Below are 27,823 nucleotides of genomic sequence, written 5' to 3'. Positions count from 1 at the left end.
GTCAAGTTAAATTTCAGACACAATTCCAAGGTCTTGCAAAGGAGGCACCCGGATTTGAACCAGAGACCTCTTGATCTGCAGTCAAATGCTCTATCACTGAACAACACTACATGAAAAAAGGAAAAAACCTAACATATTAAGAGTCTTTCAGTTAATAACTATACCTATTCCCCACCAGTCTGTTATAATTACAAATACACGAGAAGAAGGCCAGAGCTATTTAGCAAAAAGGGCTAATGAATCATATTGTATTCCTCCAGAGGATTTGGCTTTGTGTGTGTTTATATGGAATAATGAGTCCTCCACTGCTCTGCTGTAGTTTGAAGCACAGATGGTTGCTAATGCACTCTCTGATCACTGGGTGCCAGACACAAGCCTCTCTTCTCTAATGAGAACTTGCTAACATTTCTTTAAAAAATCAATGAATAAAAACAAACAGCATCAAATGTTACACCGCCACAACGTCTGTTATACTTCTCCTCCTCTGTGTGTGGGTGTGTGGATGACTGAGAGGAGTGAGAAAAGCCAGAAACAGAAGTCAGGTGCAGCCCATGCACTGAACGTAGTGTGTGTTTACCTTGTATTCCTGATGTTGTGGGGACCAAATATCCACAAGTGTAGCAATACCAGTGAATTCTGATCTTGTGGGGAAATGTTTTGGTCCGTTTGAGGAAAGCAGCTCATAAATCACACAGAACAAAGTATTTTGAAGATGTAAAACTGCATATTGTTTCCTGTGAGGGATGGTTTTATGGGTAGAGGAGAGAATATAAAGTCTGTACAGTAGAAACATCATGTCTGTAAGAAGTCCCCATAAAGACAGCTGTACAAGTGTGTGTGTGTGTGTTTGTGGGTGAAACTATCTGCTTGAGCTGGGTCTGCATGTTCACAGCACTTCCTCTTTCGAACAGATTTTTGTTGTGCAGTTTAATTCAGTTGTGTTGTGTCGTTCTGTCTCACTCTCACTTTCTCTCTCTCTCCCTCCCTCCACCTGCTCTCTTTCCTATCTGTGTCCATCTCTCTTAGTCTTTTTCTCTGGATCTCCATTTTGCAGCTCGGTCTTCACTTAGGTTTGGGTCCTTTCATTTTTAAAGAACTTTGTTTTTGATGATTTTGTCAGTGACTCCTCTCTTCCTCTTTCACTCTTTACATTGTGTTGTCACCAGTCACATTTGCATGAGTGACGTTTGTATTTCCTCCATCAGCAGCAGAAGCGGCTGTAAGAAAACTCAAGAGGGAAGAGGAACCGAGGGCCTTTGTGGCGAGAGAGAGAGTGCCACGGTCACATGTTCTCTTGGCATTTCATATTATGGTGGATTTTAGACTTGCTTTGGAGTTAATTGGGTGACTTTAGCTGCTGCAGAGTTCCAGTCTCTGGTAAGTGAGCCATTATTGTGCTATCCTACAACATCCAGGCTGATCTTCTGCATATTGTTTGATGAACTTGATGGGGATATACATACAAAGAAGGGCCTATAGAAAGAGATTAAACATATAATTGAGTATTTAGTTTAGCATTGTTAAATCTGCTGGAAACTAAAGATATAAGGTAAAAGGCGTGTTATTTTTGGTCATGCCTTGATATTAAGCTTGCTTCCTAATAATATTAAATGTTTTATCATAGTAATGTAATTTATAAACTTGCGTTTGTCTGTAATGTGTAGCATCAGTGGCTGTGAGACACTAGAGTCAGGTCATATTGTTTGAATATGAAGACTGATGAAAGAAACTGATGGCAAATCAGCAAATGCAAGAACTTTCTGCAAACTTCCTCGCTTCCTAATGTGTTTTGTTAACAGGGCTGTCTTTCTCAACTCTCATGGCTGAAATACCTCATAAACTAAGTTCTTCCACAAGTCTGCATTCACGTTTTTATGTATAGAAATATATATTTAAGAGTTTAAATTTGTTTAACAAATGTATTTCATAAATGCGAAACAATCCAGTCTAGGTAGGAGGTCTCCGATGCTATCATTGTTCTAGAAATGAGTCACAGACACCACCGTACTCTGCTCAAACTCCTCTGCTGCTTTTGCAATATGCAAATATTGACAATGTGCTGGAATTAAAAAGGAGATTTCTATTAGATTTAACATTGATATTGATGGATCTGTTTACATTTCCAGAATTAATTAAACTAATGATTGCACAAGAGTTTACACAATTTAACACACTTTGAGCATACATTACATTATAAAAACAAATCATCTGCATTAAGCAACGTTTCTTTCTCTTGCTATCCCTTTTCATTTGATGTCCTGATCAGCTAGTCTTTACTGACACGATTCCAGTCACTCGAACCTCTTTACAGATGCTGATTTGTTATATTGTGGAAAAACTTGGCTTCTTTAGCTTCCTGCATTTTCATTCAAATAAGGGTGTGAATCCTCTGATCCAGGGGAGTTCAGGCCTTATGAAAAAAATAATAAAACTGTTTCTTTTTTTAGGTAATTAGTGAGCTCCGTCTCCCAGCATCACAAGGGTTGTGTTACCATGGCAACTAGAAAGCAGAGCTTTGTGCGAGCTACCGAGCCTCGGTGTTCAGAGTCTGCACAGAGAGAGGAAGAGGCGCATGTTCAGGCCAGACTCACCACTATGTATGTCCAGAACGTCCAGGCCTCTGGCCTGCAGCCATACCCTCAGGCTCAACCTGGAGCCTTGCAGGACGCAACGGTTGTTCCTCTGTTCCTCCCCCGGATGTGTAGCAACTCGACTTTGCCCTCTCTGACTTTGCATATTGCCAGCACGGCTGCTTTGCAACAACAAAGACTAGTGGCTCCAGCATCCGCGGGTAAACCTAAGTCTCTTGGGAAGCATATTTGCCCACATTGTGGGAAGGACTGCCTGAAGCCCAGCGTGCTGGAGAAACATCTTCGCTGCCACACAGGAGAGCGACCGTATCCCTGCACGACCTGTGGCATCTCTTTCAAGACACAGAGTAATCTTTACAAGCACAAGCGCACCCAGGCTCATGCCCGTCATTCCAGCGAGTCTGAAAAAGGCACCTTCAGCAGTCAAGAGAGCATGGAGAGCTCAAAGGACAACTGTTTAAGTTCATCCGTAGAGACGAAGTGTGTGGATTCAGCCGATGCAAGGAAAGTCAAAGAAGTTTTTTCTACAGATTCAGTAACAACCCCAAGTCAGACAGACCCTGCAGAGACTGGGACGATGTCTGGCATAGAATGGGCATTACAAAATGCTGCCATGGTCGGAATTAGCACAACGCCAGCACTTCAAGACAAGGTAAACTCACTGAGAAAAACTGTGGAGTTTTCAGTTGATGCTATCAAACAAACAAATGTGATGAAAAATGCTGTCCAGCAGACAAGTGCACTTACTATGCATGGATGTACACCGCTATCTTCAAATCGCACGCCTCTACAGAGGCAAGAGGCTTTATTTTCCAAACCATCCTTTCCATTCCTATCCAACCATTGCAAAGCACAAAGCCATGACAGTACAGACTCTGGTTTCAGCGACAGCAGTGAGCATCATTCATCCAGCAGTCCTGGAGCAAGCCTACACGATCCCAGCGCAGAATCCCTGACAGAAACCTCAATGGTACAGCAAGAGTCAGCTGCCTCCCAAATGCCCTCAGAGATGACCTCCGAAGACCCCAAAAGCAAGGTGTCTATTCAGGAGAAGCAGAAGCTGGAAGAGCGCATTTCAAAACTTATATATGAGAATAGTGTGCTGGTGGATAATAAGCTACTGGAAAATGTGCGACCAAGAAAGACAATATTATCAAAACAAGGAAGCATTGATCTTCCGGTGCCGTATACATATAAAGACTCCTTTCACTTTGAGATAAGGAACAGCAAGCACATCCTGAGCTCACAAAATCCAGACCGAGGAGGTCGAGTTGTTCACAGCTCTTTGCCTACACAGCAGTCCGCCAGTCTGGAGCATGCACCATTAACACGCAGCAGCTCTTTACCCTTCTCTATGGGTAGCAAACCGGCTGCCGATGGAGCAGGGAGTCTAAATCTCAGCAGAAGGTGCAGTGCAGGGCATGTTTACCCAATACGACCATCAAATCAAAGGGCAGCAACACACCGCTCGCTGGTCAGACAGGTGGCAGTGGATTGCCTGTATAGTGCAGAGGCAGAAAGAGGCAGTATGAGCAGCCTGAGCTCAGATGGAGACAGCACCGAAGTCGGAACGGAGTCGTGTGTGAAAGCAAACTACAGGAGGAAAACACAGAAGTTTGACTACACGAAATGGCACACCTACAAAGGCGGCACATTTAGAAAACTTTACAATGCTCCGAAGGACTGTATACTAAAGGCGAAAAAGACTACATCGAGCACTGAACCAACAGAGAGTCTGGACATTCAGAGACATGATGGATCAATGTGTACCTCCAGCTCTGTTGTGCCCTTGCAAAACGAGCTTAAGGTGTCACACATCAGCTTTGAAAGTAATAACGTGAAGGGAGCAAACGTGGAAGATGGTAATATACAAATAACGCAACACACCGCCTGCCATGTCCCATCAGAGCGGAAGAAACAGCGCACTGAGAGTGATGTTCAAACGCTTAGTATTGCAGATCCTAAAAAGCCACAAGATAATGGAAATCTGTGTGAATTAATAAGCCAGACACTCTTTTCAAGTGCAGAGAACGGTTCCATCACAGTACACAGAGTCAACATGCAAAATGTCCACTCTCAGAGCAACTTCACACAGCCGTTCTCAAATCCAAGTCAGTTCCTTGGTAATAGCTCCCTCAGCGGTGCTTCTTGTTTGGTGAGTATGAGCGGGGCATCTGGCACCCCGTCTGGTTCAATCAGCAGCCCTACTGTTCCTAAAGCCAAGACCAGCTTTCCTCCCATGTACCAGCTGAAGATTCCTTGTCCCGCAGATGGAGTGTCAGCTTCGTGTTCTGGCTCCACTTCAGCACACAACGCTTGCTCAAACGCTTTCACACACAGTCACCAAACTGCAGAGGAGCGCCATGCTGAGACTGCTGAACTATCCTCAAAACAGCACACAAGATTTCACCAGAGTAAACAGGAGGTATTGTGTGAGACAACCTCCATGCCTGTGTTATCAGTTTCTTATTTGGGGCTGAATCAAACAAACAGTCTATCCAAAGTCATGTCAGAGATTCAGTCTACCACCAATACATCAGCTTCACTTGCTTCCGCTATGCCGCCTCCATTGGTGCAGCATCAAGTGTCTTCATTGCGGATTAACTGTGCATCTGGTGTGGTGGAGAATCAGTCCTCTTCTGCATCACATCAGCCTTTTAAAACATTGGAGAACTCTCGGTTTGTCACATCAACAACGAGTTACTGTTCTCAGCCTGGACCAAAAATATATTCTCCGGTAACTACATTACAGAGAGTTCAGAATCATCCTTCATTCCCTGTTATTGAATCCGGAAAACCCAAAGGTTGTACAGAAAACATCACATCCACAGATTATGAGAATACTCAGAACAGCATTGCGTCTAATATCCCCTCAAATATATCTGAAGAGTCGCCATCTGAAGGAGAAGTCGTGCTACTAAACGGCTCGGCTCAGGCTCAGAACACATTTTATGTACGCACGGCTGACCTCCAGATCGTCATGCAGCTCATTTCTGATGAACAATTAGCACTGATTGAGCCTCATATTGAAACAACGTCTTCAGCGCAGACAACACTTTCGCAGGAGGTATATAGCACTGATGTTTCCCTGTGTGAGGTGCAGGAAATGATCAGTAACGGTGAGAAGGAAATAAATAGCACGTTCAGTTGTTCTGAATCTCGTTCAGCAAACAGAGCAGAAACTGTTTGCAGTTTAACCTCTCACAATGGTAAAAGTCACGTTAACGCCATCCCTCAGTGTGTTTCATCTTGGTCGCATCCACAAACAAGGTTTCATATCTCCCCGTCAATGGACTACTGTAAAAACACAAAACAACCGCAGGAGTTCCCGGAGATAATAAGCTCTGGAGGTTTTGAGCTTGAGTCAAGTCACAAACTAGTGGATGGAGACACACTGACTGAGCCTGAATCAGTGGAGAGCAGTTATCCGAGAGGAAGAAATGACAGAGAACCACTGAACTGTATTGATAACAAAGACAGAGTCAGCTCCACTGAAGATTCAACAGAGACAACCAGAGATGAACAAATGGAATCAAATCACATGCAAACTATAAACACCACTGAGCTGAATGACACAGGTCACCTCGTGTCAGTCGCATTATCAGGAAATGATGAGAGCGTTCACACAGACTCAACTACACATCTCGCTGCAGAATCACAAAAACAGCCCAGTGACTGCAAGACAGGCTTAGACACAAGAGAAATAAAAGCTTGTGACACAAACAAAGTGACTGAAACTTGTCCTGAGCAAACAGCTACTCAGCATGATTTCCAGCCGGCCTTTGCTCCGGGTGATTTTGGAAATGACACTTACAGTGGTGTGAAATCATCCTGCCTGACACCAGACAGGACATCTAGCAGTCGTGATGTTTTTGAAGACAGCATTGAACGAGGAGATGTCCACACACGCCACGCCAATCTGGAGATGTCTACAGGTGGGTCACGCTCAAGTCTTGTTTGTGCATGTGCATGTTTTTTTTTTCCAGCCACCGGAATTACAAATATGAACATATATGTTAAAATACATTAGCTATACATTTATGTATGTATATATACACTTATAGCTAATATATTTGAACAATTATGTACATATTTGTATTTTCAGTGGCTGAAAAAATATATAAGTAGCATTTTAGCAGTATTAAAATGTGTTCAAATATATTAGCTTTATAAATAAAGCTATATAGTTAAAGCTAAATATATAGTTTTAGAGAATTTTAGATTCAAATTTACAGCTTTGACTAGTAAAAAGATGTGAAGACAAGACGTTTAGAGAACTGACCAATGTACTGAGAGATGTGTAAAAATAACTGTGGTCATAAGGGTGCCATAACACTGTCTCTCCACAAGATGGTGACAGGAGATCAACACTTACAGTGTCTCAAACTAGACAAGGCTTTGTAACAGCGCAGACTTCATGCACTCCATGCTAGGGGAAGCAATCAAATGCAAATAATACATGATTTGCATTAATTATCTGATAACAAAACCTCTCCTGAAATGTTCCTTTTGGCCCTTCTAAGGGAATCTAATGTAATTTACAGCACTGTAAGTTTAATTCTTGTTGATAATAATTAGTTTTACAACATTATGCCACATTAATTCACATGCAAAAATAATACCAAAACATCTGAGTAACATTTAATAATTCTACGAGAAACATTGGTGAATCATAAGTGCATAATCTAGAAAGCGTCCAGTCACAGTTATAAGATGTAGTGTAAATATTAAAGGGATAGTTCACACAAATATTAAAATTCCAGCATCATTTACTCGTTCTTTACTGTTTAAAACCTTTCTTTCTTCTGTTTAACACAAAAGAAGATATTTTGAAAAATGTTGAAAACCTGTAACCATTGACTTCCATAGTATTTGCTTTTCCTACTATGGAAGTCAATGGTTACAGGTTTTCAGCTGTTCTCAAAATATCTTCTTTTTGTTCAGCAGAAGAATGAAACTCATAAAGGTTTATAGGCACTTGATGGAGAGTGAAAAGTGACTAAATGATAATTTTTTTGGGTGAACTATCCCTTTTAATAATGAAAACGCTACGCTTCCATGAAAAAAAATCGTGGAAAGATCAAACATTGTTGTACTGATGAGCAAAGAAATGCCACCCAGTTACATTAACAGTGATGTTTCCTGGATTAAATCAAGAAATACCAGTGAATGAGACTTCTCTGATTGGGATGCGACACTACTAAATAACATGAACTGCTCCGTCTCACAAGCTCAAGTTTTGCAGCAGAATCGGTCCACAAGCAGAATCTGTTTTGCATTCAGGAGGATCAGCGAGATTGGAGCATGAGAGGGTGAATCTAAGGTGAATCTCATTAAGTTGTCATCACATTCTCTGCGGCTTCTTCCTGTCCAAACCTTTGTGATTCCCCCATAATCCTGCACCGACCTGATGTTTCTCTTATCAGGGTCACTTGTTAAAGGGAAACATTGATCCGCGCAGGTTTGACGATGGAAATGGTGCTCTCAGAAGATCATTAGCTCACCGCCCATCCAAATTAGTCAGAATAATACATATGAAGCAGGTCAAGGGTTGATCAGAGGGGTTTCGAATAAACAAAGCTTGCATCCCTTTATGACAGCTTTATATATGTGTGCGTGCACATTTATAGGATTTATGAGGACAAATTTGTATGACTTGGGTATGGCCTACACACTCACAATTAAAATTCAGTCACTGGACTGGGCCGGTAACTTATCAATAGATACACTCGCCACTGTCGCCATTGGCTTGCTTGGTTTGGGACTTCTGGAGATGCACATGGATGGATTTGCTCTTCAGTGTTTGGACTCTCAGCAGTGAAATTTAAACCATGAATGACTTTAAAAATGAATGAATGACTTTAAGACAGTGTTTCTCAACCACATTCCTGGAGGAGCACCAGCTCTGCACATTTTCTATGTCTCCTCAACACTCCTATACACCTGATTCAGATCATCAGCTCATTAGCAGAGACTGAAAGACCTGAAATGGCTGTGACAGACCAAGGAAACATGCAACACATGCAGTGTTGGTGGTCCTCCAGGAACGTGGTTGAGAAACACTGCTTCACATTCAGAATTTGCCTTAGGTTTCCTTTGAAGGTTGAGTTTAAGGATAGGACCATATAATAAGCATAAAAAATACACTTATGGAGAGTACCCATAAATCAAAAAAAAGTCTCTGAAAAATCTGATAAATGGACCTGCAAATGCTTCAAGGGCTTCAAGTGAATGTTGAGTTACAGCTCAGAAATGACCTGTTTGAACAACAGAAAAAGCTATATGCCATGTTGATGGCTTAAAAAAAAAGACCCCAATATTAGAACAAATAATAATTTTCTAACTTTATTTTGTCATGAAAGCTGTACACGTTTAGGGTTGTCCAAGAGGTCAACCTATTTAAATGGTCATCTATAATACAATGCACACACACGCACGCACGCACGCACGCACACACACTAATATTACAATGCAAAAATGCTTTTTTTTACTTAGATTGTTTTGTTTCTAGTCCAAGCAAAGCAAAATATTTTCAGAAATAATTAGTCGAAATGAAGTGAGTCTTTCCTTAAAACAAGCCAAATAATCTGCCAATGGGGAAAGCAGAATAATCTTATGTCAATTGTCTGATTATTTTGGAAAAACTCTCTTCATTTCGGCTCATTATTTCTGAAAACAAGACTATATTTTTGCTCATTGGACAAAAAGTAAGAGCAAACATCTCAGTGAGAAAAGCATTTTTGCAATGTAACGATTGTTTTACCTTCATAAATACTGTCCTGCTAAAAACACGTACACCTGCAGTTACCTTTGGACAATATACTCTTTCCTTTAGTCCAGAAAGAGTGTTGCCCACTGACTCAACATTAATGAAATGCTCCACTGACCAGGGATAATTCACAGTGTATGTGATAAAGATCTGGGAATGACTGATTAACTGCTTTATTTCAGAGCTTTAGTCTCATTTCTGACCTGTAGGATAAACAGAATTGACAGAAATCAAAGACCACACGGGTTAAGATATGTTGAGGTGTGCTCAGGCTGGAAGATGGACCCACAGAACAAAGACCCAACGAGTGAATGGAGAGTGTGCGCCTGTCTCCGTTCCACACAGATGACAAGCGATCTGAGAGCCAAACGCAGCTCCTTTTCTGAGCGATGCTGCGCAGAGACGTGCGCAAGAGTTCAGCCAAACCAGATCCACCCCAGAGAATCGCAGCGATTGTTTTTCATCAGGACAATCATTTTTATATCTCCACCATCAGAATATTTAGTAGCATATGCTGATCGGTGTGCCTTGATATACAATGTGAAGCTGTCATGGTTTTTTTTGTTGTTATGTTTTTCATCATTTGGCTGATATTCGGATTGCAATGAGGCATACGATCCAGGAGGCAAGAAAATGCACATCAATTACATAAGATTTCTGCCTGTACTATTCAGAAAATCAGCGTTATGTTTTGTTTGAAAGAGAATCCTGTTGCTAGTTTAAACTGGGATAAGGATGTTTTAAACCTATAAACCTGAAGCTTATAAAGAAATGCTGATAAAAACAGCTGGCTGGTTAACCTAACCCAAACTGACTTACTACCATACTAAAATTAATATTACACTAACAGCTTATTCTGTGGTCTGAAGGTCAAACACTGTACTGATGAGCAAAGAATAAACTCCACCCAGCGCTGTTACATTAACAGTGAAGTTTCCTGGATTAAATCAAGAATTTGTGAATGAGACATCTGTGATTGGGATGCGACACTACTAAATTACATAATTAATAAAACTAACTTATTACAATATTAATATTAACATTAATATTACACTAGCAGCCTGTTCTGAGGGTTATTGATTAGTTTAAACACACAGATCTGCCCTCATATGAACTGGCATGCAATCAAATGCTCAATGTAGCCCTGTGCAATCTCTTCTCACATAGTATTACATATGATAATGTTCTTATAGACTACAAAAATGCTTTCCTTACATAGTTTTTGACTTGATTCTGGTCCAAATATCTAAGAATTCTTATATTAAGAAGAATTTCATACACAAGTAAAACATATTATCTTGTTTTAATAAATAATAAGCCAAAATTGAGTGAGTTTTTCCTTAAAACAAGTATACAAGTAATCTAATCTGCTAGTGGGGTACGTAAAATAATCATATGTCAAAATAAACAAAAAATAAGATTATTTCTATGAGTATTAGCAGAATATTTAGCGCATTTTAAGAGAAAAATCTTTTATCATATCTCTGAAAACGAGACGATATTTGTTTGACTAGAAAATGCCTTTTGATTTAGGAATGTTTAGATATTTGGACTAGAAACCTGTCATACTCAGTAGTGCACATGTGTTTTCATCTGCATTTTCAAAACACATTCACATCTTGACTATCCACGACATTTTTAATGCGATATTTTAAAATGTGCATAAAAATAGGAGGATGAAAATAGGTATGGGTGCTTTTAAATATATCTTCAAATGTGTCTTAAAGGAGTACGTATGAGCTTGATCTTAATGATGGGACTTTTCCTGGCTAAATAAAGAATAAATACATAACAAGAAGACTCCAGAATAATAGAGCCTTTTTAAATTCAGCTCATGTTCTGTTGCAGGGTCTGGGGAAGATGGTGTCTTGAAAAACCTGAGGTTTCAGAGGGACTCTAGGACAGATAGAAGGGAATCAAGAGCCAAAATACAGGAGGATGGAGATGAAGAGGTGAAAAGATCAACCGACAGAAGCTCATGCACATGCCGAAGCTCTGAGGAAACGGACAAGGAAGTCAAAAGAAAGGTGAGAGAAAATAAAGACAGCGCTCATTAAAAATAAAGCTGCATGATCTGGAGTTCAAAAGCACACTGCAAAAAATGCATTCAAAAACTCATTCAGATTGTCCCAACACAAATTGATTAAGTTAACTCATCACTTTTAACACATTTATGTGGATTGAACATAAAAAATTAAGTTCTCCCAATGAAATCTCAAGAATTGTGTTGATTCAGCTCATTTTATAGAAGTAGTTTGCACAAGAAAAAAAAGATTTTATTTGAGTGCAGTTTGTTCACTTGCTGGAAAAACATCAGTGATGATGATGATGATGATGTAGCAGGTGGGCGTGGCTATGAAACTCCGCCTACTTTGACATGGAAATCTTCTCCAGTTGGTTCTTTTGGGATAAAGCCAATAGGGAAAGCCAAATAATCAAAACACGCCATTATTTCACTCCCCCTGCTGGCAGATTATTTAGCTTTTTAAAGGAAATTAAAGGTTTTAAGAAAACGTTTTTGAATGAACTCATTTTGACTCATTATTTCTTTAAAACAAGACATTTTTTTGCTCCTCTAGAAAATGCTTTTTGATTTAAGATTTTTTCTTAGACATTTGGACTAGAAACAAGACAAAAACTAAGTTAGGAAATCATTTTTTGCAGTGTAGACCATCTTATATTTGAATTGTGCATTTTTTGTGGATAAATGACTGTAAAAAAAGCGAATAAAGCACTGTCTTGCATCCATTATCAAGTGGCCCAGGCACCTCTGGAGAGCTTAATGTATTGTACAAGCATGCACTAATTATTTGTATCTTTTGACAACAGGATCAGGCAGTATCCAGTGGGAAACATCAGACATCTACTCAAGCAAATCCTCATTTCTCCCAGGAAGTGTCCTTTAACGTTTCACAATCACTTCATCATGAAAAACTCCATCCAGAAACATCTGTTTGCACAGACCTAATTCCACCAAACTGTCAAAGTAAAGGTGAAAACAGCAGCAGAACAGACAGCATGGGTGAATATTTGGGGAACAGCCCTTCCCCAGAGTCTGACCAACGGGAAATGTCCTCATTAAATATGGCAAGATGTTCCAATCAAACGTGCAGACATTTAGCATTAGCGAACACCACGCAAAGTGAATATCAAAAGGAGACGCAGGCAAGAGGAGCGACGAGCTACTGGATTTACTCGAAGGGCACTCATGTTCAGATGCACAAAACCAGCAGCACGTCTGCATCAGTTCACCAAAATAACTGTGCTGTTTCAAACACTGAGACGGTCAATGCAAGCGCTCCTCCATCATCCAGTGACGGATCCAGGTCTCGCAAAGAGTCTCTGCAAATGACAATTCAAGAAGCACAGACGCATCAAATGTGTGCTCCAGCCACACACAGCAGCTCATCAGAGCCGAAGCAGCTTTATTTGGGCAGCAGCAGTTATCTGGAACTGGAGGACAGTAACAGCAGCAGTGATGATGAGCAGAAACTCGTCATTGAGCTCGAGTAAGGTGAGAGAGAACACGCAAGTCTGCTGAAATAACACACTCCAATACTGTTAGTGTTGTTCGAGAGCTCCATTCATCTATGTACAGATGGAAAATGAGCTGCTGCAGTGAGAACATCACAGAACTACAGTCATGTGAAAAAGTTAGCACACCCAACCAAAGTCTGATTTTTCCATATCAGGGCATTAAAATGATCTGTTTTTTGGCAGGTCTTAAAGTTTGGGAAATAAAACCTTAAACAAACAGCAACAGATGAACAGCAACACATACAGTTAAAGTCAAAATGATTCGCCCTCCTGAACAAATGCTTTCAAATATTTCCCGAGTGATGTTTTACAGAAGGACGTTTTCACAGTATTCCTGATCATATTTCTTCTTATTATATACTATAATATTACTTCTTACTTTTCTTCTTATCTTATTAAAGTCTTATTTATTTTAGTTTGGCTGGAATAAACATGTTTTCTGTCTACAGAACAAACCCCTGTTGTCCAATGACTTGTCTAATTGGCCTAACCTAGTCTTTTAATTGCATTTATTTTACAAAAGAAATTAGTTATTACATCTATTATGTTTTAAAATGTGTTGATAAAAAATCTCCCTGAGAAATATTTGTAAAAATATTTTTATGATTATTATTTTGACTTCAATTGTAGCTTCAACAAAAATAAGTCAGAAAGATCAGTGTCATTCTGCAGCTTCTAGTGTCCTGAACAAGACAATGATCCCAAACACAGCAGCAAATCTACAACACAACAGAAGAAGTGCAGAGCTCATCCTGACTGAAATGTCCAAAACCCCTCCGGAATGATCTGAGACGGAGAAGATCATCCAGAAAACCAGGACTTTAATCATTCCTGCTAAAAGTGAATCTACAGGATCTGAATCAGACGTTTCTCACTCATGGCTTTTCTATCTTGGCTTTATTTCTGTTCAATAAATAATGACACAGTGTGAGATGTCATGTGATGATGTTCATCTGGAGTTTTATCTCACATTAACTTCTGTGTGTGTGTTTGTATTTGTTTTTTATATGTTACTTGACATTGATGCTGTTTTGAATTTTTCTTTACGCTCGTGAAGCACTCTGAGTTGTATTTTATGTAGGTAAAGTGCTGTACAAATTTTTTTTATTATTACACATTTTAAGAGCTGCCAAGAACCATATATATATACAGTTGAAGTCAGAATAATTTTTCTTTTTTAAATATTTCCCCAAATGTTGTTTAACAGTACACGGAAATATTCAGAGCAATGATAATGTTTTTTCCTCTGGAGAAAGTCTTATTTATTTTATTTTGGCTAGAATAAAAGCAGTTCAATCAATGATTATTATATTGATTTATAAAAAAATCTATATTATTAGCCCCTTTAAGCTATATTTGTTTTAGATTGTCTACAGAACAAACCATCGTTATACTATAACTTGCCTAATTACTCTAACCTGCCTAGTTAACCTTGATTAACCTAGTTAAGCCTTTAAATATCACTTTAAGCTGTATAGAAGTGTCTTAAAGAATATCTAGTCTAATATTATGTGCTGTCATCATGACAAAGAGAAAATAAATCAGTTATTAGAGATGAGTTATTAACACTATTATGATTAGAGATGTGTTGGAAAACATCTCTCTGCTAAACAGAAATTGGGACAAAAAATAAACAGGGGGGCTAATAATTCTGACTTCAACTGTATATATATATATTGACAATCGTGAAATACAGTAGGTTGTCTGTTTTTTTTTACATGACTGTATATGGTGGTGTAGGTAATGTCATTGTTCTGGTTTGATAAAAAAGTCAGAAAAAAGTTCAGTTGCAATATTTCATCCAGAGGGTTTTCAGCTGTTGGATAACCTTAACTTTGTCTTACAAATCCAGGATTTGTTTTTTGTTATTTCTTTTTTTTTTTGCTGTCAAAATACAATGTTGGGTCAAATATGGACAAACACAGCATTGGGTTAATTTCTTCAATTATATTTAAATGACACTTTTTTGACCAAATGGTTGTCTTTGTCTGTATTAAACCAAACGCTGGGTTATAACAACTCTGCATTATAGAGTGTGTATTGTATCAGTTAGGATAAACCTCAATAATAATCAGGCAGTCACCTGCATGCATGTACATGACAATACACATTGGCATACACACTCGATTAATAACCAGAAACACAAATGGTTAACCCAAGAAAAGATGCTTTCGGTATCAACAGTGCATGCAGCTCTTGAACAGGGTTTAGCATCACTGATACTAATTATTACAGTGGATCTGTTTCCAGCTCTGAGTTAAAGCGTATTGTTAAAGTTGTCTTTAGACAGATAAAAGTTTTGTTTACGCTTTAAAATACGGGTGCACTAAAATGCATTAATTAATGAATGCCACATTAGGAACTGAGATGTTTATTAATAATTACCTAAAGAGTTAAACGCTGTTAGCCTCAATAGGAAAATTAAGAGATTTGCTGACCAGTCACTGATTCATTAAAACACTTCACATGGGCTTTGAACTTTTGCAGTTATTAACATTATATTAATGCTTAACTCAGTGGGTTATGCATATAATATCTTGTTTTGAAAATAAGATTATATTGCTAAACCCATTTGCACTATTATATATATATATATATATATATATATATAAAATACATATACTATTCTTACTTAAGTTTCACTCATTATTTCTGAAAACAAGACTATAGTTTTTACCTGTCTAGAAAATGCTTCTTGATTTAAGAATTTTTAGATACTGTGTTTAGACTAAAAACAAGACAGAAACTCCAAGACAGACAAACATTGTTTTGTAGTGTACTCACTCAAGCACATAAAGACAATCTTCATGTATTTGATTTCCTGTTTGTGCCCACATGTGCATCCAGGTGCATTTTACATCCCTCAAACACCCATCAGTTCCTGTGTCCTCCATCAGCAGTGAATCATGCCGCATCTCACAGCCTCAGGACTTTCACCTTTTCACCCATGGAGGCACCTGGAGAAAGCACGCAGCCACACACACACACACACACACACACACACGTTTTACACCAATTTGTGATCTGTTTACGTGACTCACTTCGGCTGAATGAGTAAAGCTTTGGCCCTGGAGAAAACTCTCACCGTGGGGTTTCACACAGATCAGTCATTAGCATCAGGGGACGCAGCCAATGCTCTGAATCACACACTGAAAACACTTTTACTCATCACAGACTTTAACCTTCCTGCCCTGTCATCATCCGTTCTGGCTGCTGAAGGTCATTCGCTTAGAATTGCTCAGGAGAATGGCTGTATAATCAGAATAAACATACATTCCCATATGGTAAAAGATTTAGTAACACCTTACAATAACTTACAATAAGGAGGTATTAATTAATATATTTACTAACATGAGCAAACAATATACAGTACATTTATTACAGTTCATGTTAGATAATGAAAATACAGAACATTTTGTTTATTGTTAGTTCATGTTAACTCAGAGTGCATTAACTAATATTGACAAGCATCAATTTGGATGCTAATAACGCATTAGTAAATGTTGAACTATGACTGATGAATCATGTTCAAGTACTGTTCGTATTTAGTTCATATTAATAAATACATTAAGTAACATTAACTAATGAAACCTTATTGTAAAGTGTGAGCATATTTTTAAAAACAGTTTCAAATTATTTAATAAAATTGACAAGAATATATTTATACACTTTTGAAAATATATTATTTATATCATGTAATTTAAAATAGTTACAAATATACATCACCTATCATATGTTTCCGTCCATGCACAGTCTACTGTAAGGTTGGAAATGTAATTTCTTCATCCTCAAATATATTAGGATATAAGAATAAATTGTATTTTTGATTTTAAAAATATATTTTATTGAACAACACAGACACAGCAAATACAGTCAAGACCAAAATCATTCATATCCTTGGAAAATCCTGACCTAAAGTGTTTGTTCAAGTGTAAATAAAAGCTGAGAAATATGTTTTGAGATGCTTCTTGCAGATTGTCTTATTTTAGGAGAAGTCTGGGTCATTTCCAACACAATCTCACGGCAATTGGTAACTTTTTGATTTAGTGGGTAATTTGTATGAATTCGTACAATCTAATTCATACAATATAGGACGATTTGCTCATCCGCCAATGACGTTTGGGTTTAGGGGTGGGGTTAGGTGCCACGCCTCCTTTTTAAAATCGTACAATTTCGTACGACTGAACTCGTATGAATTTGTACGAATTAGCCACTAAACTGACAAAACGTAAAATACTTATGTTTTCTGGTGAGATCAGGCTGTCATTTCCAGTAAAAAAATACAAACAAAAACAAAACAAAACCTGCTCATTGAATAAAAGTCCCTTTAAGTCAAAATTTGACAGTAGCATGCATTATTTTGACCTTAACTGTATTAAAGATTTATTTTTGCCAGGGAAAAATGTATGTTTTTAGCCATATGTGTTGAAATATTTCAAAATCTATTGTTATGTAGAAGGATGTCTTCACACACTTGCTTGAAAACAAAAATGCAAATAACTGAAAGCGCATGCTGCTATTTATTCATTAAATGTGTTTCCAGTGTGTTTAACGCACATTTATTCTTAATGATTAATTTTTTTAAAAGTTTTTCATGTGCATTTTCCAAATTTTGGTGTTTTCATGAAGCTTTTTTATGCAATAGTTCAAATTCGATGACTCTGTGTAAGAAATTGAACATTATTTACAATATTATTAGCTTTAATCCACAAAACTTTTTTTTTGTTGCATCACCAGCCATCGTGTGTTCACTGTAAAGCATACAGTGATGTAAAATATAACCTTTGCATATGGAAGTCATGTACTTTTGAATTTTGGTATTATTGAGCGACTGTACTTTTGATTGCCTATTGCACTAGTTTGTTGCAAAAACCTGGACACCCTAGATAGCATTGTGAGTTCACAGATGTACTGTGAAATACTGACAGAGATGCTGCTACCATCACTTCAAGCCCTCGGCCACCGGACACACTTTCATCACAGTATTGACCCAAAACCTAAACCTGAGGTCACTGGAAGAACGGAGGAAAAGTGATTGAGTGTACGCATGTCCCCAGACCAGACCTTAAGCCAACAGAGCACTTTTAGGGAGTTTTGAAAAGACAAGATGAATGTCATTCTCCACGCAGTGTCTGAAAGAGTTCATTCTCTGCAACGGAAAGATGTTGCTCAGAATCAGTTCTGCTCTTAAAAATCAAGAACAACATACAACATGTTAGATTAAGTTGAATTTGTTGTAGAATGTAAACAGGTTTTCAACAGCTTGTTTAAATGTATTATTTAGCTTATCCTAAAGCTGTTTTGCTGACCACACACTTGTGTTAATTAAAATAAAGGTTTTAGTAAACTGTTTTCTATAAAAAGCAATTGCTTAGTCTCATATTGACCAACAAATTGATAAAAATTGTATTTCTTAAAGGCGCTGTACTCATTTATGCAGATCGCTGTGTACGTTTTTTACATCTTGCAATCCGTTAATGTTTTTGTTCATTTCATGGTAAATTGACTGTATACAGGCTGTACTGTAAGGCAAAATGACTACAGTATAGTCACTTCAACCTACTCATCGTAAAAAAGCCCACCATACTTTTTGTGTGTTGTGTGTTTTCTGAAATATTATATAATCTATTGGATAAGTATCAGTTATTATGGGCAATAATAAAGCTGCTGTTCAGCTGAGCGTGATGGTTCAGAATAATGCTGAGTGGAAAAACAGGCAAAGACAGAAATGCCAATAACCAGAGCCAGGTCACACCATCAGTTTTTGGTGATTCTGTATTTTGCCATATTCCAGTTGATGGATAAAGTGCTGGTTGAGCTCTGATGTCTGCAGAAAAAAATGACGCAGAGAAAGAAACATATTTTTGCTAAATCTTTCCCCCAAATCTTTGACCAAAAAGTGAATATACAGGTGCAAATAGCCATATAACCCTGAAGCCCAGGATCAGTCCCTCACTAAAGCTGAGCAGGGCTGAGCCTGGTCAGTATCTGTATGGGAGACCACATGGGAAAACTAGGTTGCTGTTGGCAGTGGTGTTAGTAAGGCCAGCAGGGGGCGCTTAATCTGTGTGAGTCCTAATGCCCCAGTATAGTGAAGGCAACACTCAGTGAGCACCGTCTTTCAGATGAGATGTTAAACCGAGCTCCTGACTCTCTGTGCTCATTAATAATCCTTTGGAACTTTTGGTAAAGAGTAGGGGTGAAACTAACTGATTGTTTTTGTTTATCTCTGCCATGATGACAGTACATTTTACTAGTTGTTTTGTAAGACACCAGAATTCAGCTTTAAGTGATGTTCAAGGCTTAACTAGGTTAATTACTCAATTTATTGGACAACTTTGTAAAAAACTGATTTTATTCGCTACTTGCGGCTTTAGTCACGACTCATGAACTCGGATAGAAAATAGTTTGTCAAATAGAAAAGTATTCAGTCTAAACCATACTAAACACAGGAGTTAATGAGTATTTATGGACGAGTTCATGATAACAATGTGCCCTCCAAATAAAGTCATGACATAAAGATAACAGCTCATAAGTTCATGTCGATTACATTTAGCTCAAACTAACGTATTAATAAATGCATTAATTAACAAACATGAACTAACGAGTAAATAAAGCAGTCATTATTCACACATGAACTGACCTGAGTTCATGTTAAAGTTAGTTCAAAGCTAGCGCATGTCTTAACTTATCATTAGTTGATAATAAAGTAGTTTAATTTACATATTAGTACATCATTATTCATGTGCTGTTATTATAAAGTGTTAAAAATGTCTTTGTATTGCTCTCCCATTGTGCTCCAAGTTTGCAAACTATAATGACTTCACTGCTGAGATACCCAGAATTATGAAAGAGGATATATAAGCGTCATGAAGTGAATAAACGCAGCAGATCACCACCAGTTCCCTCCATCTGGCTATATAAAACACATCTGAAATGAAGCAGAGTCCTGCAATCACACCACAAATGATGAAACGCTCTGTATTCAAAACAAACTAAATCACTTTCAATCCAGCGTTTTCACAAGCACACGGCCGAGAAGAAGAAACACGTGTGTGTGTGTGTGTGTGTGTGTGTGTGTGCATGTGTGTTTTTTCCCTCGTTTTCATTCATCACAGGATTTTGTTTATCTTATCTAATATATCGTTAGGTTTTCTTCCCAGTCATTTTTAGTGAAACAGCATGTGTATTTGTAGCTACTGTTTATTTCTGACACAACACAGCACACTGTAAGCATACTTTTCTTTCAAATGTAGTTATAAAAGGTTAGAATAAATAGTGTAAGAGTGCACAATTAAATATCTATTTCAATAAATACCTGACAAATACTGTGATAAATATAGAAGACTAAACCTGCAAAATAAAATTATATATATATATGTACAGTTGAGGTCAGAATTATTCACCCTCCTATGATTTTTTTTTTTCTTCTTCAAATATTTCCCTAATGATGTTGAACAGATTGAGGAATTTCTCACAGTATTTCCTCTAATATTTGTTTCTTCTGGAGAAAGTCTTATTTGTTTTATTTCTGCTAGAATAAAAGCAGTTTTTAATAGTTTTAAAGCCATTTTAAGCTCAATATTATTAGCCCCTTCAGCAATATTAGTGTTGGATTGTCTCCAGAACAAACTACTGTTATACAATAACTTGCCTAATTACCCTAACTTTACCCTAATTACCCTAGTTAAGCCTTTAAATGTCACTGTAAGCTGAATACTAGTGTCTTGAAGAATATCTAGTCTAATATTATGTGCTGTCATCATGATGAAGAGAAAAGACATCAGTTATTAGAGATGAGTTATTAACACTATCATGATTAGAAATGTGTTGGAAAAATATTTCCATTAAACAGAAATTGGGGAAAAATATCCAGGAGGGCTGATATTTCTGACTTCAGCTGTTTATATATCTTCGTTTATTATTTTCAGATTGTTTCATTTATATTTTTATTTTTTTAAACATTTATGAATTCATCTATTTCTCTATTTATTTTTAGATTTACATGCCTTTATTTTTTACCACATTTATTGTCTGTGTCTATCTATTTTTACTTGCATTTCCTTTTCATTCTGTCACACGCAAGATAAATTTATAGATAAATACATAATTAATTGAATGAAATAAGTCGTTTGTTGTCGACCCATGCAGCACAATATTCCCACCAGCTTTTGAGGAGTCTGTGCACCTGGACAATAAATTTCATTTACACTTACATTATCACTTCTACTGTCAGCTAAAAACATGTGTTTTGTATTGTTTCCTTATCCTCAGGTGAAAGATAATCCACTGATGAATTATTTCAGTCAGACTCACACAGGAGTTAAAATAACTTCCACAAAACCACCAAAGCAAAATTCCTGCCGTGCAGTTCAGTGTGTGGCAGAGTTGGAGACGTCCAGGGAAACAAGACCGCATTCCTGTGCGAAAACAGAAAAAACAAACCTCACAGAAGAATGAAATCTGAAGCACATCATCATCATCACTTGCTCCAAAACCACACGATGAAGGAGAACAGAGAAGTGCAGCGAGCAGGCGATGGCCAACTACGCTTATCATGGAACTCGTTAATCCAGACTTACTAATGCGCTGGTGGTCATTACAGCAAAACTTAATCAAAGCTTAAATCAACATATCAGTCTAATTCAGTAATAAATATTCACATCTTACAAGTGTTGTGCGGTTTAACACTTGTCAATGCCTTTTGATATTCTTTTGCACATTCATTTTACCATCTCAGCTGGCTAAAAAGCCCGACTGGATGTTCATTGAACAGTCATGTTTTGATACTGTTTTATACATCATATTTGATCATTTGCTGTGCAAAATAAGGATGTAAACCACATTTAAAAAAACAAATGTAGAGGCTTTATACCTGACTTTTGACTTTTTTCACCCAAACCAGTGAAAGCCAAGCTGATTTGATTGGTTAACTCGTTCCTGCAGTCAGATCACCTGTTAACACAACACACTCTCACTCCCGACTCATCACATAGTAATGCATTCTAAGTGTAATACACCATTTACAGTAGTAAACTAAAGCATACTACAGTATTCATTCATTCATTTTCCTTCAGTTTAATCCCTTATTTATCAGGGGTCACCACAGCGTAATGAACCGCCAACTATTCCAGCATATGTTTTACGTGGCAGATGCCCTTTAGCACATGTGTTTGGACTGTGGGGGAAACCGGAGCACCCGGAGGAAACCCACACCAACTTGGGGAGAACATGCAAACTCCACACAGAAATGCAAACTGGCCCAGCCGGGACTCGAACCAGCAACCTTCTTGCTGTGAGGCCACAGTGGTAACCATTGAGCCACTGGGACGCACTTACAGTATTTAATACAGGTTAATACAGTTGAACTCAAAAGCTGACTTGACGTGTGTGTGTGTGTGTGCGCATGTGTGTGTGTATACCTTGCACTACATTGTGGGGACCAAATGTTTCCTATGCTAGTATAGCCATACCAGTTAAGTGTGACCTTGTGGAGACTTTTCTTTTTGTCCCCTTGAGGAAAATGGCTCATAAATGACACAGAATGGAGTATTTTGAAAAAGTAAAATCACAGACTCTTGGGTTTAGGGATAGGGATTTGAGTAGGGGTAGAATATACTGTACAGTATCTACAGTTTAAACATTATTGCATTTATTTAAAAAACCCATAAAGATATACAAGTGTGTGTTTGTTTCAGTGCATGCGTGTGTGTGTGTGTGTGTGTGTGTGTGTGTGTGTGTGTGTGTGTGTGTGTGTGTGTGTCGGTGGGTGGGTGGTTTGGGTTAGTTGTGTGGTATTTTTTGCACTTTGAGCCAAAAAAATAAATAAAACCAAAGGAAGGTTAAGCCAATTTGCCAGCCAGTTCTTTATCAAAAACGAGAGAGATGTTAATGTCTGAAAGAGTCTCACCGAGATACAGCAGGAACAGCTTAACTCACTGTCAGTGTTTAATAACTCACACTGATGTATGCAGTGTGAGGTGGGAGAAACCATCCTGATCCCATCCCATCAAACAAACAAGGAAATTTACTCACTTGTAATGAAATGCAGAAGTTCAGATGGTCAAAGTGGTAGCTGCTTTAGGAGAAATGTGGACGAACAGCTGCGAGGAAAGGTCAGTGATGGGCTAGAAATGATTGTTGCTAGAAGGGATACAGCTGCAGCTGGAATTAATGACAATTATTTAGATTATTTATAAAATTATCCCATCAATTGTATTCTATTAAAACACACCACTCCAACCCTAAACCCAACTATCATAGTATAAACAGTAATTATAGAGAGTACTTTTCATAGTATTTATTCAATTACCCCCCAAATTGTATTTTATTAGTCTAATCCAGGCATGGGCAAACTCGATCCTCGAGGGCCGGTGTCCCTGCAGAGTTTTGCTCCAACACTAATCAAACACACCTGAACACCCTAATTAGTGTCTTCAAGATCTCTAGAAAGCTACAAGCAGGTGTGTTTGATTAGGGTTGGTGCAAAACTATGCAGGGACACCGGCCCTCCAGGATCGAATTTGCCCATCCCTGGTCTAATCCAACCCCAACCCTTACAGTAATGAAAACAAACAGTACTTATACAGTATATTGATATTATTTATTAATTGTATTTCAGTAACCTCTACCCCCTTCCCCAACACTACACCCAACTCTCACAGTAATGCAAAATTATGCATTATTGTTCTACAATGTCACAAAAAATGTGCAATACTGATGTGTGCCCACAGCTGTATCCCATCCAGACATTCCTGCTATAATACATCACTAAAGCTGTGACGACTGATTATCCATGTGATGATGCAGGTCTTCCTCACCCACATGAAAACAACAACAACAACAACATAATAAGTCCTTTAGTAAACACTGCAGTGTTTTTAAACCACACTAAAGTCATGTGCCTGAATTAGTCTGTTGTGGTGATTCTACAGCTGCTATAGGAACACAACAACTACAGAAATATAAACACATTAGCCAATCATGTAGCTTTATACTATTGTGTGCATTATACTACAATACACCACAGTTTACTGTAGTAAAATTAAGTATATCATTAACAAAGAGAAGCAAATAACATGATATATCACTTATAATACGCTTTACTAATGATATTTTTTATGTGAGTGGTCATATAAAAATTGTATTTTATTAAAGACACCAGATTAAAACTATTATTTTTATCCAATTTATAATGTTTAATTATTTGTCTTTGAACATCTTTTTAAAAATGTATTCATTTTGAATTAAAATGATTTTTTTTTCTCCCAATTCAGCGGCATCTGCACTTTCATCACCGACACAAGGGCGGAGTCAACCTGTCAATCACAACACCACGCCCATCTGATTAATGATGGACATAATTGAGCTCCGCTCATCAATTCATAAACAAACATGAATGACACATTATGAACAAAAAGATATCCATAAATGAGCAGTTTTCCATATTTTGTCCTTCATGTTTTTATTTTACCTCATTTATTTCTGCTTCTGAAGTGCATTATGGGATCTTGATCTTCCTTTCAACAACTTTGAACCTTAAAAGTTAAAATAAATGAACATGTGTGATAGTTTGCAGTGCTGTATTGTGTGTGTTGGTGTTTTATATTACACTTCAGAATCCTTGTAATAAACTGCAGCACGTTTTCTGTTATTTTACACACTTATATCTCTAGATATTATTAATTATACATTATATTATCTCAAAACATCATCAGAAGTGGACAGAGCAGAGATCAACATCCCATAATGCAATTCACCACTGTAAATAAACCCAAAACACACTAACTGTTCATTAGCAGAGACTTTATCCAGTGTAGAGCAACTTTAATTTTTGAGCAGTCTTTAAAGATTTCCATTAATATATCTGGGATATAAAACTGGACACCTCTAGAATTTCCTACAGTAGTATATCTGTGAAGGGAGGCTCTGGTTATGTAAATGGGCTTCAGAAATCCAGGTAAGCTACTGTTTCCTTGAGTATTTTTCCTATTCTGCGCTCTGCTTGATGATGAACGGCGGGGTCACGACTTTAGAGGGTGAAATTGGTCTCAGATGTTGCGGAGTTAAAAAGCAGACGAGGAGAGAGTCCTGATCTAACATCTCCGGCAGCATCTTCAGACCAGGCTCAGACTAGATTAATGCGGGGAATGAATGACCTACAGGCTACAGGCTGTTGTTTTAGTTAAACACAGCCAGGTTGAAGCATCAATTCAAGATAAATTAAAGGAATATTCTTTATTTATCTGTAATAAAAGAGATTTTTTCAAACATTTTTCATTTGCTGCTTGTTCAAACATGCTAGCCATGTGCTAATTCATACTAGAAACATGCTAGAGGCGTTAATTTATACTGAAAATATGCTAGTAACATGCTAATTTATGATAAAGTCATGCTAACTATATGCCAGTTTATAATATACTAGTAACATACTACAAACATGCTTAGCAAACAAGAAACATGCAAATTAATGCTGAAATCATGCTTGCAAACATGCTAATTTATACTACAAACATGCTAACAGCATGCTAATTCATTCTAAAATCATGCTAGCAACATGCTAATTCATACTGGAAACATGCTAGTAACATGCTTATTTATTTTAGAAACATGCAAAAATTCCTGCTAAGATCATGTTAACAACAATGTTAATCCATTCTTGAAACATGCTTGCAACATGCAAATTTATGATAAAGTCATGCTAACCACATGCTAGTTTATAATATACTCATACTAGTAACATACTAGAAACATGCTTAGCATACTAGAAACATGCAAATTTATCCTGCAAACGTGCTAACAACATGCTTATTCATTCTAAAATCAGGCTAGCAACATGCTAATTCATACTGGAAACATGCTAACAACATGTTCAAACTAGAAACCTGCCAGAAACAAGTTAATTTATACTAACATACCAACAACCTGCTAATTTGTACTAGAAACATGCTAGCAACATCCTAATTCATACTAGAAACCTGTTAGCAACATGCTAATCCATACTAGAAATATGCTAGCAATATGTTTGATGTCTAATTTGAAGTGAACTTAAATTGTTTTGTGTGTGATTACATTAAGAGGGAAACATGTTGACAATAGTTACTGTTTATAACCAGGGGGTGAATTACGGGGGTCCTAATTAACACTTAATCACCCTTGAAGGATGTCAAAACAAGATGTATGGGGTTCAGCCCATTAAAAATGAGTTTCTCTGATCTGCCTCTTAAATAATAATATTAACAGTTGATTGATAACATACATATGCATTTGACCACCCCTATAATGGTTCATACCATTGTGAATGCTAATCGCACTAATCAGTCTATAGGTTAAATGTTCAACAGTGTGAAAGCGGCAGATCTAGAGCACCGATGGAAACCGTAAGTGTTCATAAGACACTTTTCTAGTAAAATAGGTGTTTGTATCCACATACAGCCTAAAATTAAAGTACAATTAGACACATGCTTCATATAATGTGACCTACAGTGACCTCTGAAATAACCAATCAGACGTCACTGTATCAGAATATACTAAATATCCCTCAAAACACTGAAAACTTCAATCTTTTTAATAATAAATTAGCTGCAAGTGTAATAAATACATACATTTGATTCACTGAAGCTTGTATTACACAAACTAACATTACTGAAAAAGTTGACCCCGTCACCCCCCATAGTCAATGTATAATTCACAGCCTGGTCTCAACACACAAAATACACAAGGAAGGTGATCTGTTAAACAGCAATATGTCTTGATGAACTGTAGCTCTCACATCTATAGCTCTATCAGGTTTAGACGTCAGTGTTACTTCTCCTCTGCTACATGATCTAACGCCCAAATATTGAGATGTGTTTTTACTGGCAACCAAGTGCAGGAGTCGGCCATTTTATGGTCAATTATGGATGTAATGCAAGTTAAATTCAGCCGGAATGTAAATAAATGAAGCTGCGTCGGCCACACAAGCTGCCATTGATTAAAACCTCTCAGAAAGATCCCCAGTTCAGACCGTACTGAAGCACACTCTGAAACCCACTTGATCTCTTTATTTATGTTTACATGTTTGTGTAAGTCTGACTGTATAGCTGGTCCTGGCCGTTTTTCAGGAGTGTTTTACTGTTGTTTCAGGATTCATTTCCCTGTGGGATCCGCAGCGAGCGGTGACTGTAATGCTCAACATTGTGACTTCTGTGACCCCTTTAAACTGACTTCACTTCTGTAGTTATTCAATTTTGTGTTTCTGTTTATACCCACAACATCCCTACTGAATAAAACCAGCTTAAACCAGCCTAGGCTGGTTGGCTGGTTTTAGCTGGTCGACCAGCCTGGTTTTAGAGAGGTTTTGGCGGGGGAGACGGGACAAGCGTGCTTTGGCCAAGTCCAAGGCAACTGTACATAGTGTGAGTACGCCTTTAGGAGACTTTGCGAACGACACTCGTCACTTCACGCACACACTTTCCTGGTGAAGGCAAACAGAAGATTAAACAGAACGGTCTCCGACAACTGAGGCTTCACATGCACTCGAGAAGTCGCACGCAATGCTCACATGGACGCCTTTTAAAACCCTGAATATCCACGCACTGCCAGTAATGAGCTGCACAGGGGTGTACGCAATAAAACTATGTGCCGATGCCAATAGGTGTGCCCTGCCCTTAGTGTGTCACCATGAGATTCTAAAAATAAAACCCGTTACACTTGCAACATGCTAATTCCTGCTATGTTCATACTAACAACATGCTTATCTATATTAGAAACATGCTAATTTATGGTAAATTATGCTAGCAGCATGCTAATCCATACTAGAAACACGACGGACAGCTGCTTCTCACTCAGGGCTGCTGTTTATGCTAATAAGGAAGAGATGAGCACTAGTGGGCGGAGCTTTCCCCCTCTGATGACACGTACAAAAGGGAGAATGTCAATCAAAGTG

At 37.8% G+C, this 27,823-nt stretch overlaps 1 protein-coding gene across 3 annotated transcripts; it reads left to right on the top strand.

The window, feature by feature from the left end:
* The first annotated feature begins 1,233 nt into the window (after positions 1-1,233).
* znf831 (zinc finger protein 831) lies at positions 1,234-15,887 on the top strand. Of its 3 annotated transcripts, none has more exons than XM_056468780.1 (5): positions 1,234-1,377; positions 2,448-6,526; positions 11,209-11,387; positions 12,190-12,874; positions 15,745-15,887. In XM_056468780.1, the coding sequence occupies exons 2-4, from the start codon at positions 2,494-2,496 to the stop codon at positions 12,871-12,873; spliced, it is 4,896 nt and encodes a 1,631-aa protein (XP_056324755.1). In that variant the 5' UTR covers positions 1,234-1,377; positions 2,448-2,493; the 3' UTR covers position 12,874; positions 15,745-15,887. The 3 variants fall into 3 exon arrangements, with proteins under 3 accessions (XP_056324755.1, XP_056324754.1, XP_056324753.1); XM_056468779.1 differs by lacking the exon at positions 15,745-15,887 and adding an exon at positions 13,081-13,939; XM_056468778.1 differs by lacking the exon at positions 15,745-15,887 and having other exon boundaries at positions 12,190-13,939.
* The last annotated feature ends 11,936 nt before the right edge of the window (positions 15,888-27,823 follow it).

The sequence above is a fragment of the Danio aesculapii genome, chromosome 11 (assembly GCF_903798145.1).
Source record: "Danio aesculapii chromosome 11, fDanAes4.1, whole genome shotgun sequence".
Taxonomy (NCBI): Eukaryota; Metazoa; Chordata; class Actinopteri; order Cypriniformes; family Danionidae; genus Danio; species Danio aesculapii.
Note: the sequence above shows the minus strand (reverse complement) of the source record. Positions and strands in the feature narration are given on the sequence as shown.